At 35.0% G+C, this 14,423-nt stretch overlaps 1 protein-coding gene across 9 annotated transcripts in view; it reads left to right on the forward strand.

The window, feature by feature from the left end:
• ATP9B (ATPase phospholipid transporting 9B (putative)) overlaps nt 1–14,423 on the forward strand; it is a 162,388-nt gene that overhangs the window by 103,619 nt on the left and 44,346 nt on the right. For all 9 annotated transcript variants that reach the window (XM_030504681.1, XM_030504921.1, XM_030504843.1 and 6 more), the window contains one exon: nt 7,963–8,123. In XM_030504681.1, the coding sequence (XP_030360541.1) occupies nt 7,963–8,123 (161 nt within the window). The remainder of the gene's footprint in view (nt 1–7,962; nt 8,124–14,423) is intronic.

Genomic DNA, 14,423 nt, shown 5'->3' on the forward strand with positions numbered 1-14,423 from the left:
TCTTGAATATTACTATATATAATTATATATTCATATTCCTTATGACTAGAATTCAGATATAAACTGTGTGAAGCTTTAATATGTGGTTGTTTAGGGGTTTTAACCTGATTTCCTGTGAAAGAAAACCTAGGTGGTTGCGTGTGTATCCGGGCCTGTGCTGAGACAGGTTGGATGATGCAATTGAGGTATACACAGTGGAGGGGGAGGGAGATCCCAGAAGGGCTCAACCGATGAAGGAGATGCTGCATACTGCCAATGGAGACACTTTTAATTTCTCCTTCAGTTTTTATTTATTCACTTGCATTTATTGGTGAATCCATATTCAGAAAGTTGTCTCAGTCACTTTAATCATCTGTGTATTGTATGTACCTTATTTCAATTACACTTCCAGGAAGAAAGGTTGCTGCTTTGATTACCATGTATTTTTATGGCATAAGAATCAGCTTTAATGTATGCCGCTGTTTCCCAGTGAAGTTTTTTTTTTTCTCCCCCAACTTTCTTGTAATTTTTAAAATAGCAAGGTGTAATGAAATGTGTAATGTACATGGAAAGAAATTTTCAAATGCATTTCTCAATTGAACGTCAAGTAAGGTGGAAGAAAAAAACCCCAAAAACCTTAACTGTCTTTAAGCTTACAGTTAATTTGAGAAAATATGAAGTGATAAAACTTAAAACAAGCTTAAACTTCATGGGTTCTTAGCTTCACTTATTTAATTAAATTCTTAATGGAAAAATTGCCATGTGTGTTTTGATAACCTGAGCTCTGACCTCTCCTCCCCCAGCCCTCTTGTGAGATAAACTCCTTAAAAAAATGTAATAATCTCTGCTAATAGCCTAATCTAGGTAATCTATGAGGAGCTGTGTTACTTACGCCTTATTTCTAATGTGGAGTAAGCAAATGTTGGATTTCTTTATATAGATGTTTTCAAGTGTTTGCTTAATTTCAAAGATGTCTTTGAAAAAGGTACAAGGTTTGCATACCATGTATGAAATCTTATTACACATATAGTGCGACATATATATAAAACATGAATTCAGTCCATATAGGGACAAAAATGTGTGCAGCTGTCTGTATGAAGAAGTTATTTAGACCAGTCAGCTACTTGGTCTGAAGTGTTGATAAATTAGAATTCCCCAAATTTGCACAAATGAAAGAGCTAACACTTGCTATCAATTTGTTAGGTCCCTTTTGTAGTTGTTTTTCTCGAAGGAAGTAGTACCTATTACTAAGATTAATTTTTTTTTTTTTTTTTTTTTTGATATATATCACTTTTAAAATATTTATATAATTGCAAATTCTAAACTTTGGGACCAGTTGTCCCCATGCTGGTTTTGCAGTTGCTTTGGCAAAGGTAATTGTTTTAATCTGTGAGAGAGTAAGACATGGGGTTTTAATCTATTCAGAGTTGAAAAAATGCCATCTCCATTGAATAGTATTAATAATGGTGTATAATGTGTAAAGATGCTTATTCTGTATTCTGACCGTTAAAAGAACTGACTGTATGACAGTATGCTAGAGAAGTCTTGAGTAGAAGCTGGTGATGATCAAGGTTAAAAGAAAATATAACAAACATTTGTAAAAGTTACAGATGAAATATGAATCTGAAGATGGTGTTTGAGTGTGAAATTGAACATCTTTAAATACTGATCTTTTTTCCTCTTGGAATTCCATGTCTTAGAAATTTTGATCAGATATAAGGAGGATTGTGAGTGCTTAGAAACCGAATGCCTTCTGTGTGAAATCTTGTGTACCTAGTTTTAAATGGAAAAAAAATGATGTCTTAAGAGTTTCACTGTCCGAATGCTTTCAACAACGACTATCTGGTTGTTGAAGTCTCCAGTATGACTAGTTGGCTCAGATTATTGAAGTAATTATTCTAAATTGATGGGTGGTCTCAATTGATAGCTTCTAATAGGAGGAGGGGTATATTACTAATGCAGCACAATCCCTGTTATGGATGCCAGAGTTTAAGAAGCCATTAACCTTTTCAGTTTTTTTTTAATATGCTCTGTACACGTTTTTATCATTCTTGTGTGTGACAAATAGAGAGTGAAATCAGAATACATATGGCCTCACAGCATCTCACTGCTGGCACCTTAGGGTACAAGTCTGTGACTGTATAAAGGTGTATGAAGTGTAACTTTTTGCTAAGAAGGAAATGCAGTATTTCAGTACAAAATCTGAATTATGAAATTCCTTCGAATAATTTAAATGAACTTTTCAAACGAAACGGGGTAAGGGCTGTCGGCCAAGGAAGATCATACAGAAATACAGGTCGCCGTATAAAGGTACAGTGCTGAGCTTGGTTCTGCGTTACCAATAGAGAGCTTTTGGAAACAGCAGCTAACACCAATCTTGAGCACCCTCTGCTGACCAAACTGTACATGGCACTTCTTAAACTGCCATCTAAGTCTCTTTTTTAGCCTTCAGTCAAATTAGAGCAAAATACTGGAATAAGGTAGAGGCAAATATCAGTGACTTGGCTCCATTGTTATATTTCAAGACTGATTCTAAGAAAAGAAATCAGAATGAAGACTATTTGGAGACATTGGGATAGTTGAGCAAACTGCAAAAGTGTTAATGGAAATCAGATTTGTTGTCAATTGGATACTAAGAATGGGTCACCTTCAGTTTCTCTCATTTTAATCTTTTGAAACATAATGTTTTATTACCAATAGATTAAATCATTGGTGTTAGGATAAATCAGGACACAATTGAAAAAGACACGCATAAGAAGGATATGATGTCTGTGGCCAGCATTTGTCAAAATGAGTGCCTTACTTCAGGCAACTGAGTCCACTATTTAAGTACAGTTGTGGATATAGCTCACTTAGAGTTTTTATTGTAGACTGAACTAGAGAGGGCTAAGCACCTCTAAAAACCTGGAGAGGACTTTCAAGTTTCACATTGAGTATCCAAAGTCAGATGAGGATGAGTCTGGAAAAGGCAACAATATGAAATGGACAAATAAAGAAGGCAGAGATAGAAATGTTTGAGTCTTTGTTTTCTTTTAGCATTACAGGTATTACTAGCTACAAAAAAAGGTAGTTTTGTTCCTAAGGTGATTAGTTTATTTCAAACATAGATATTACGCAGTTATGAATAGCTTGTTAAAGTAAAAACAGACAAGTCAGAAAAGTCATTTCAAAATGTAATAAACTTACTATGCTTTTAAAAGCACTTAAAGCTCTGTTTTTGAGTATGCATCAAGACATTAAAAAATCCCCATGTTATCTGCTTGCAGCTTCCTCATCTTCCTTTGGATGATAACCATGTATTTCTTCTTGACTTTTAAAATATTTCTGCTGGTTTAAATGCCTATTTGTTGAATATGGGCTGTATTTTCTAAAGATACAGATAAGTAATAGTAATTTGTTTCCTTGGGGATACAATTAATGCTAAATATCTAAAAATGTTTCTTGGAATCAGTGTAGAATAGATGCAATTCAGCTCCATAAACCTGCAATATTAACATGATGCCAAATATTTCAGTTTAATCAAGGTCATGTTGGGTGCATTAAAGCTAGCATGACAGATGCATACTACTTTTTGACAAAGGAAATACAGAACATTTTAGTGGAATCAGATGGACTATTTTCTGATTATTACATTTGCATAAGTCCACTGGAGTGGACTAGTAAAACTGAAACTTCAGTTATTTAAGTCAGGTAGAATGCCTGCACTCACCACCATGATTATTGCTTTGATTCCAAAATTAATAAATCTTGTAATAGGTTTTTAGTCCTTCAGAAAATGTTTTCAAGGTTTGACATCGTTGTTCTTGCAGCTAAACAAGTGGTTGAGCTGTTTGAAAATAAATCTGAGAAAAAGCAGGACTAGGTGATTTTTTTTTTTTTTTTTCCCCACTAAATAGTCACTTTATATCTTTCAGTATTTTGTTTGCTTTTTCTACCTTTGAATCTACTGCTTAAAAGAATGAGTAAGATATTGATTAAAAAGTGTAACATATAGTATGCAAGATTCGGTGAGTTTTGTGTTAATTAAGACAGGCTTTTAGCGAAACATATTTGTCAAGCCATTAATTGAGTACAGTGAATTAAGGAAAGATGCTTCCTAAACTTGAATTCACTTGCTTTACTTGTTTTGATTCATAATTATGTATGGTTGTCTGGATTGCTGAGCATTCAGGAGTTTGAATCATAAAAATAACCTTAGAATTAGGAGACTTAACAAGAAAAAACATTTACAGGTAGCAAAGTTGCTGTACATTTTTTTTTTTTGTGTCAAAGATTAAGGTAAATGGATAATGATGTGTCTATTAAATCTTTAAACAGGGATTAATAATCCCAGGGACTATGGGAAAGATTTAACAGATTATTGGAGAAAGCCATAGGGGTTCTGATATATGCAGCTAACTGTATATAGTAATTTATATAACATTTATTTTTTAATAAATGATGAAATGCCATGAATCATCTTTTTTAGGCAGAGCTTGTTTTTGTCAGCCCAAAGAAGAAAGATAAATTACTTGAATTTTAGTAATTTTAAATACTTACCTTACTCTTTGCATAGCTGTTCCATCTAAGTTTAGACTAGAATTAATGAAAACATGAATAATTGGCTACTGTTCAAGGTTTAATAAAGTTCAAAGCATGTGTTAAGAATAGGGAAGAATATTTTTGTGTATGGTGCAAATTAAAGTCAAAGTCTATCTCAAACATACATACCCTGAAATTTCATTGTAGCCAATATGGTGTTTGTCAGTGCAGAACCCAAGTGATTACTGAAATATAATTACACTTGTGGAGGAATCTGATTGCAGGGGGAAGTCTCTCCTAAGATAGTGCCTTAATACTTCAACAGTATTAAAGTAGGATGCTTTAAAAAGTCTATGTGGGAACAAATATTTCTAATGTACTTTAAACTGTAATTGAATAGAAAATGACTGCATAAGACTATTTTGAGAAGTCTTTACTGTTGTGTAACATTGAATTATCAAATTTTGCATTTTAGTATTCTGGCATATTTTTTTCCTCATTTTCCAAGCAATACACTTTTTATAATGTTTGAAGAATTGTTCTGTTGCTACTGTAATAGCTTCAGAGGATAACCTTTCCCAGAAGTTACGCACCTAGGGCAGCAATAGCAATATTGCTGTTCATGTACTACTTCAATAGTCAGAAAGGTTTTTTTATTGCTTTCAACTTCTGCTAATTAAATCAGGATTTTTCTCATAAGATAATGATTTATACCTTGTGGTCCAAAATGTGAAGTTTAGACTTTAATCATTCCCTCAGTTAAAATAATGTATTTAAAAAACTTGTAGTTTTTTGATGCAAGTAGACGATGGTATAAGACATTATTTTATTGAGAACCATTAGCTACTTAAAACTTCCTGCGTAAATTAAAGAGGAGCTAAGTGGTTTTGCAGTTGTTGTCATTAGTAGCATTTTAGATTATACAGGCAATTATTGTGTTCATTATCATAGAGCAGCCCCTTTGCAAAACTGTTGTGGTTGTCTTAGACATATGCACAAATTTTCCCTTGGAGATTAAAATTTCCAGTGGTGTGTTTAATTCTGTTAACACAGTTGTTTCAAATAGAACAAACATTATGAGAAGTAGAAGAAAATTTGCTTTTCTAATATTAGAAATAGCAATAAATGTGGAAAATTACTCCAGTTGTTAATTCATCTGTTTCTTATATTGTCATAGTTTTTCTGGTTATGGTTATTTTCAGAAGGAAAGAAATCACTTTCTTAAGATGGTATGTTTTACAAATGTTTTGATAAAATCAATGTAATTAGTATTACACAGGTTTTCAGTATTCAGATAAATTTTAGAGAGTGAATTTCTACATGAATTTCTACTAGTTAGTGAATTTCTACATGAAATGTGTATGTATAATTCAAGAGTGTTTCATTAGTTGGAGTGCAGAAGTTGTTTAAGTGGAAAGGTACAGAATTAAGCATATTTCAGTACATTAGAGTAGCTAATTTTTGAGAAATGGAGAATGCATTTCTATTAAAACTTCGTGTGTGCCTTCTTATGTAAGATTTTGCAATTGCGTTCACTTGCCATAGTAAATGAAAATATTAAAATTGACTATGGCTAATAATATGATCGACATTAAAAAGTATGACATTAGTAGTAACAAACTAAATGTTCTTGAGCAAGAGGTGTATTGTGTGAAAATTTTTCATCAGCAACTTCCTTTATTCTCTTAATATATCTCCAAACACATTTTTGTTGGATTCCAAACTTTCATTCACATCTGTCTTCATCAATTAGAAAGGTATTAATGCTTTGAATTAGCTACGTATCAGTGTGCAGTGGACTAAATTTAATGTTTCTGTCCAAAAAGTGGCATTCTTTCCAAAGAAGCTCTTTATTCATTTCTCTTCTGGGGTGGGTTTTTTACGGGGGGGGGGGGGGGGGACCAAAGAGGGAGCAGAGGGGAGAGATAGGCTTTCACTACCATGATGCAGGGAAAAAAAGTGTGAGGTAGTGGTTATGCATATTGCAAGACAGTGATTCTTTATTTTATTACAAAAAAAGACCAACTCTAGAAGGCCAGATTAAATCATTCCTTTCACTTTTTAATGGGATTTGGATGAATAGAGTAAAATATGCACTTTGCATTCATTGATAGCATCTTTAGGTTGAGGTAATTGAGTCTTTTTTCCCTGACTGAATGAATAATGACTTCATCTGATCCTCAGCGAGGCCTGAAACTTAGGCTGCCTTTGTCAACGCAAAAAGATCTGGGCTTTGAAACATGCTCTACTTCCCTGGCTTCATTTTTCTTCATTTTAATCCAAAACCCTATTTTTCTCAATAATTCAAGCATAAACTATGTAGTAGTTGAAGCAGCGGAAATTGCAAGATATTTGTCCTCGTTGTGCTGCTTTTTAAATGCAGCTGATAAATCAGCCGCTGTGGTCTTCAGCTGCCTGGTTCTCTAGGGAAGGGACAGCCCATGTATAAGCAAGATTGCTGGAATTTTTAAGAACTATATTTAAAGTGGTTCTTTTGCAGACTATTTGTTATCTAAGGAAGTGTTATGTTTTACTGGTCTTACTGACAAGACTTGGAGATAAAAGGGGCATCTGTGATGCGGTCTAGGAAACCCTGACATAATTTTCCCACGTATTTTACTGACTACAAGAGCATCCCAAAAAGTGGAGTACAAATACTTAGCTTAGAGCATACATTATTGAAATGGTGAGAGTCTTAGTTACATAGCTTAAAAATATTTTTTCATGAGAAACAGTGGATGAAAGATAGCCTCTCAATGTTTTTACTAAAATGTTTCTAAACATTTTTTACTTGTGAAAAGTTGAAGCTGTTTTTACTCTTTTGGTTTGTAAATGGACATTTCACTTGATTGTTGTTTTTTATTATTATATGGAATAACTGAAACCTTCATGCAATTAAAAATTATTTCTATTAAATTAGTTCAGTTTTACAGACTGATATTGGAGAATAGGACAAGTTACATGAATGAGAAGGTAGCTCTGCTGTATTTGTCCATTGATTCTTGAATCTAACAGGTTTTTGATCTTCTAGCAGTAAATAAGCAATAGCTACCTCAGAGATATAATATACAGTGCCAGTATTTTTGCTGCATGCATGACAGATTGTTCCTGCTCATTTTTTTTCTCTCCAGCTGTCTTTTCTCCTTGCCCTCTTGTGTTGCTATCCTGGATCAGGGAATAGGGGAGATATGTGTTGGATGTAAAGGCATTCGAAAGGCCTGGCTGGGACAGTTCACACTGGTTCTGGGAATTGTTATTGTCCTGTAACCAGGAAACATCTATTGCATGCAAGCATAGGAACAATAATTAATTCAGTTATCAAAGTGCAGTTAATTGCTACAAGTGCATGGATTTTTAATAGGAATAAAAAAAACCCCAGTAATAGTTAATTGCTTGCCCTGAAGAAGTGTCAGTTTAAGAAAAACTCATGACTAATAACTTGATTTATACTTCTTACTCTAGGTTGGCCTGCTGGACTTGGAGTTGAATCAACTGACCAAAGCCCTGTTTTTGGCTTTAGTTGCACTATCAGTTGTTATGGTAACCTTGCAAGGATTTGTAGGCCCATGGTATCGCAACCTTTTCCGATTCCTCCTCCTGTTTTCCTATATCATCCCGATCAGGTACGTATAAGAATGAAAGAAGAACACAGATGTCTAATTTCACTGAATGTGGCTTTCTTGAACTTTATACTTGCTTCTCATTGCAAAGGAAATCGATCTTATCAGGAAGCTGAAGGAGAAGGTGCCAACAAATCTGCTGATTCTTGAAGGATCACTGTACAGAAAACAATACTGTTGTATTTTTTTTGTATAATGTTCATCTTGCTGGAGTAATCAGGATATCTAATCCTTTACTAGCATAAATGTATTAATAAGGATACAATCTTGGTATATTTGAGAACATGGGCTTAGGAAACATGTATTTGAATGAACTCTTCAATATATTTTGGAATTTTATTTTTAATGCCTTAAATACTGAAAATGTTCCATTTCTCTGGTTAAAATGCAGACTTTTTACTACAACAATGATTAATTTAAACTGAATGGCTGAATAATGTAGGTGCGCTTTTACAATGAGAGGACTTTTAAGATGTGTAACCAAGTAGAGACTTGCCCTGAATTAATTAATTCATTAAGCATGAGTACTGTATATTCAAATTGCAGATAAACTGGAACAGGAAATAATATCCATGTGTGTAATCAAGTCTTCTGTAGACACAGAAGTGAGAACACTGACCCTGAAATGAATTTTTTTTCCTTGAATGGGTATTGCCTTTGCAAAATGGAAATATTCTCCCCTGTTAAAATACCCAGTATTTAAAGTGATAGTTAATTTTGAATGCTCTCTGGAACTCTTCAGTTTGAGATAACTCATTCACTAAGAACAGTGGCTAGCCACAGAGTTAGCAGCAACTAAACTGTCAGTAGATTTAAGATCTATCCCCTCAAGTTTGCACACAATATTTAAATCCATGTAGTATAAGGGAAAAAAAATAAAAGAGGATTTCATTAAGAATTTTGATCTAAGCTTACATGCCTTATGTGCTACTGTGGACACATTTTTTTAAGTACATGTCTGTGTGAAGGAAACTGTGTCATGTCATATTTGACCAGTATGATACTCGGGAAGTATCTGTCTTAAAGTTTTAGAACTTAAAGGACTTGTATTTTTATGCTGCTTTCGTGAAGCAAGAGCAACTTACTCTGGTAATAGAGAGAGAAGGTTCTAGCAAATATGCGGGGGAGTAGAGATCTCATTGTAGAAACTGGTCACTTGAGAACAGTTTCCACTTCCTTTACCTGGAAGGTAAATAGATTAACTCTTGTTTTTTATTTACACATTTGTGTTTCAATTTTGTGATATCTTTCTAAACAATCAATATCATAACTCCCTTACTGCTTGTGTGATGTTGTTTTTAGGTCATGTCATCGTTCCCCCCCATACACACAGAGTTATTAAGTATTAAGCAACTTACCCATGTGAAGAGGCAAAAGTGCTGTGTTCAAGTGATAGTCAAGTCTGCATATCACTGAAAGATGCACTTAATCATCAAAGACATGTAGGGGAAGGGCAAAAATGAACTAAGAGTGTAAAGGATCACTTGTTGGTCACTGTTCTGCTATAATAAAGAGTTTAAGCCAAAACTTAAATCTGTGTTTTAACCATCGTAATATCTTTGTTACTGGATGCAAGAGGATTAAGAGCATATAGGTGGTGTAAGTAAATTTGATTCTGTTTTGGAAGTTCAGCATATACCACTGAGAAACGTGTGGATTGATTAGGTTGTTTTCAAATTAAGAGTTCTTTAGTGGACTTGTGGAATAGTTCTTTTCCAAAAATAATTTCTACGATACAGCTAATCCCATTTTTCAATTGCTTGTGGGACATAACATATAAAGCAAAAGTATTAGAAGATGTGATTGGCTTAGTTCTGAGGTGGACTATATATTTACTCTATGAAGATCAGACAGGAATCTATCAGAGAATGTGTCATGGTTTAAGCGCTGAACCCAGGACAGAATGCTTTTCTCTGTAGAGGTTTATCTATTTCTATACCACCTTTTCTTCAAGTCACCTTATTCGTATACAGGGTTGCTTCCCACACTATCAGCAAAATGAACAACTCCAGTCATGCCAGAGTTGTTCAAATATAACTATACTTCTCTTCCTTTTTCTGGATGTTAAGCGTGGAAATTGCCTGTTTTTTAGTCTGTATTTGGGGTGTAAACTCTTGAAGACGAAAATGATGAGGCTAATGACACGGAAGCACCAGGTGTTGTGTCTTCTCATGATTTTTAAAATAGCTATATTGGGGAAATAATGAACTTTTCATGGGTAAAGGAAATGAACATGGGAGAATCCAGTTTACAGGATTGACTGGTAGAGGCAAAGAATATCTGAACTCATGCACACATGAAATTTGTTGATTGATAGTTCTAGAGAATTCAGGAAGTTTCTAAACATGGAGGGGTTTTGCAGTTGTGTTTGGCTTTTGGTTTGCAGGGCAAAGGAAATTCCAGGTATGCAATGAAAATAATTTTCCATGGCCAGGCACGTTTGGTGAAGATCACCAGGAGGAGGTAACTAACTGTTAGCAGAGTTTAACTGATTTCTGTACAGTCTCTTCTATAATTAACAGGAAGAGAAACATTTTTTGCTGCGGCGAGCAGCTAGTTCAATGTGATTCAGGTGCATCCTAAATACTCCTCTCAGTCAATGTTGCTTCACTGTCTGAAGTTAGAACCAGTACACACAAAATATTTTGAAAAGGCCCACACTGCCAGAAACGTTTGGCCCTTAAAAATGGTATTCTGTAACTCACATTTGGTTTTCCGGTATGGAGAAAGCATGGCCCAGGGAACCTCCATAGGCAGTCTGCCTTCCTTCAGAGTTAATCTATTTACATTTCTTAAAATTGAGTGGGAAAGGAGAATAGAAAGCAAGTCCTTGACAGACTCTCCAAAACTAAATAAATCTCCCCAGGGTTATGCTTACCCACTCTCTGAATTCCTTGGTATTCCTAGGCATTTTTCTAGTTGGCTGTTAGGTACTGAGCCATTTTGCCAAAATAAACTGTCCCAAACATCTGGAAGGAACTGTCTTGCACTTAAATAGTAGAAGTTTTGGGGCATTACCTGGCTCCTGGCTGCTTTTTTCTGGGTCTTTAAGAGGAGCATTTAAAGAAAATGCTTCAAGTTATGTCAGTCTGTTTTCAGTGGGCAGTGAAGAAAACACTGCAAGGAAGTCTTGTATCTGAAATTCATTAATATCCAATCAAATCTGGGATTATATAAATAGGAATTTTCGTGCTTTCCTGAGATCCAGGGAACTTGCACCTATGCAGGATTGTAGTGCCTTACAGCAGCAAGCAGTTATGCTGCCTTAAATCATATCATAGTTTGTGCTGTGTTGGAGCTCTAATTTTTGTAATATAGAGATGTGTTACACATACAGTATCAGTATATGTAGTCTCATATACACAGACAGAATATATGTTAGATGTATGATGCAAGTCTTCCAGTGCAGAAGAGCTAATGAACTACTCTTAAAGTAGTTTAAGCAATCCTTAAAAATGTTCATTATGCTTCTATACCATACCATGAAACATAATGAAATCTATATAGAGACTAAAACATATTATATGAAGCTTTTTGATTGTTTCTTGACCAGTATTTTAAAACTGCTCAATATTTTCTAGTTAATGTGTAAAATATGTAATGTGTTGTTATAGCTGTTTCAAGCAGGTAGGGATATAGGAAGGTTAGGGGCATAACCACAGGGGATTGAGTACAGTTTTGGGTACTGACATGACCCAGATATCTTCACTATTTCACTCAGAAAGAAGTCCTGAAAATATAAAGACTATATCTCAATTGCTTCATTTACTTTGAAAATTGGATACCACTATGGGTACTCATACTGTATCTGAAGTTTTGGCAGGGCTTTGTTTTTTGCTACAGACTTTCTGCTTATATGTGGAACTGCTTAGGATGTTCAAATAAAACTCATACTATTTTGATTCAAATTCATACTTGAATTTTATTTGCCATAGTATCACTTTGTTCACAAAATCATCTATGCTAACTTCATTAGGTCTTGATTGCTTTTCACTGAGTCATGAAAGGCAGAATGTTTCTGGAGTTTCTAAATGTATGTGTCAGACTTTCTCAGTGAAGGCCTTTGGTTATTGGCAACTTTGTTCATTTTGACAAAAATCAAAAATCTTTACATGGAGACCCAATTGCCATTAGGGAAAAAATAAATTTAGAAGTCCTGTAAATATGCAATTTTTTAACCTAAAACACTACCGATGTTTTTGAGGGAATAAAAACAAAAATATCTGTTCTTATAGTAAAAAGCAGTGTGGATTCTGAAATGTTGTTACTGATTCTTTTTTTTTTTTTTTTTTTTTTTTTTCCCTTTTTTCCCCCCTGCCCCGCTCCCCCCAGAGCTAAATTGCAGAGAAAATCAACCCTGGCTCTTAGTGGAATAAATCCCCAAGTTGGATAACAGTTGCGTAAGGTTTGCCTCCTCTAGAACTAGTGCTGAGGTTTAGACAAAAGAAACTTCACATTATGATGTTCATTAAATATGCTTGTTCTCTGCAACAGCCTTCAAATACCATTATTAACATACTGCTTCTAAAGACTGCATGTTAATTGGTTTGCTAAAAAATCAGTTACTGATGCAACAGTATGCTAATGCAACATATGATGCAGTTCTGTGCATTTTCATTAATTACTGATATATAGAGAGTCTTAAATTGGATGAAATTGAGAACGATTTAAAAACTGGTAAATTTAAAATGGTTTTGGTTACATAATGAGGTTTCTTGAAGTCCACAAAGGATTTATGAGAAATGATAGCTAATATTGTCAGGCACTGAAAGTAAGCTTAAGTATCTCCTTGGTTTATCATATGAGAATTCTTGGACTTTTCAGTCAAGTATTTGTATCCATTCCTGTGAAGGTCCTATGAAGGTTGGAGACATTTGAAAGCAAATAGGCCTCCATCATTTTTAGTGTTACAGCAGTGTCCATCATGTGGAACCTGGGCTGAAGATCCCCCACTCCTCAAGGCTCAAACCTTCCACGTTGAGAACTGACAAGACATTTGATGGGAAGCACTGGAATGGGTTGCCCAGGGAGGTTGTGGATGCTCCATCCCTGGTGGTGTTCAAGGCCAGGTTGGACAGAGCCTTGGGCAACATGGTTTAGTGCAAGGTGTCCCTGCCGATGGCAGTGGGGTTGGAACTAGATGATCTTAAGGTCCTTTCCAACCCTAAGTATTCTATGATTCTATGATTCTATGTGCTATGTGATAGCTACAATGACTTCAAAGAGAAAAATTTCCTTGAAGGCAACAAGCAACAAGTGAAGGAAGTCAGAGCAGGATACAGTGTACAAACTTTAGAATTAGTACTGAGAATGGATCTGTAGACCACATTTTTTTATTTTATTCCTGTTTATTTCTTTATTCATATTAACAATTCAAGCATGCACCCAGTATCAATGTGTGCCAGAAACCTTTCTTGGAATGTTCTAGTCATTGGGGAGATGTTATTTCTCTGGAGGTCAGTGGTGCCAGCTTTCTATTAGGTCCTCAGCATAAAGGAGATACCCTCTGTTCCGCTTAGCAGTGCATGCTGGAAAGCTAGGGTAGTTGTCTTAGCTTGAAACTGTATTTTAGATGAGATTATAATTAAATGAATATAGAGAGTGTTTAGAACATTGAAACCAGATAATACACATGCTTATAAAAGATGGAAGTGAAGACGTGTACTTCAGCTTTGAGAGGTTTTTTCTGATTTAATCTTACTGAAGTACAGTTTTTCCTATCTGGATGACTTTGTATAGCCTCCATTGGTAGAGCAGCCATGTGGATTTCTCTCTTTGTAGAGAGGCTCCTGTACCTGAGATGGCAGCTCTTAAATAGAGCTTTCTTTGTAGAATTCCTGTTTCGGTAGCCAGGCAGAAAAAAAATACAGCCCAAATGCCTCTTTGAAGTGGGGTGATGAGTGGCTTTCCTCCTTCACTTACTCTGCTTACTCCTGTCTAGAGCAAGTGTCTAGCTATTCTTAAATAAAGTGTGCTTGTGTTTCTCTTCTTGAGCTAGACAGCATCTTTTGTACTTGACTAGCTAAAAAGCAGGTTTTAATCTCTAAGAAGAGTAAATCTTTTGCTATTCCTTCTGTTGACTAATACATAGCTCAATGTGAAGTGTATTATATTGGTCCTTTTAGTATCTCTAACTTTGCAAGTTAACAGATATATGTAATATAAATAGTGGTTGCTCAGCACTGGCTCTGGATTAAGTAAGAGTGTAAAACTGCAGTTGCTGTGAGGCAAGTGACTTCCAGTATTTTTCTCCTTGTTAATACTGTAGGATTTTCAATAAAAAGAATCTGGTAGAGTCCTCCT

Source organism: Strigops habroptila, chromosome 1 (genome assembly GCF_004027225.2).
Source record: "Strigops habroptila isolate Jane chromosome 1, bStrHab1.2.pri, whole genome shotgun sequence".
Classification (NCBI taxonomy): Eukaryota; Metazoa; Chordata; class Aves; order Psittaciformes; family Psittacidae; genus Strigops; species Strigops habroptila.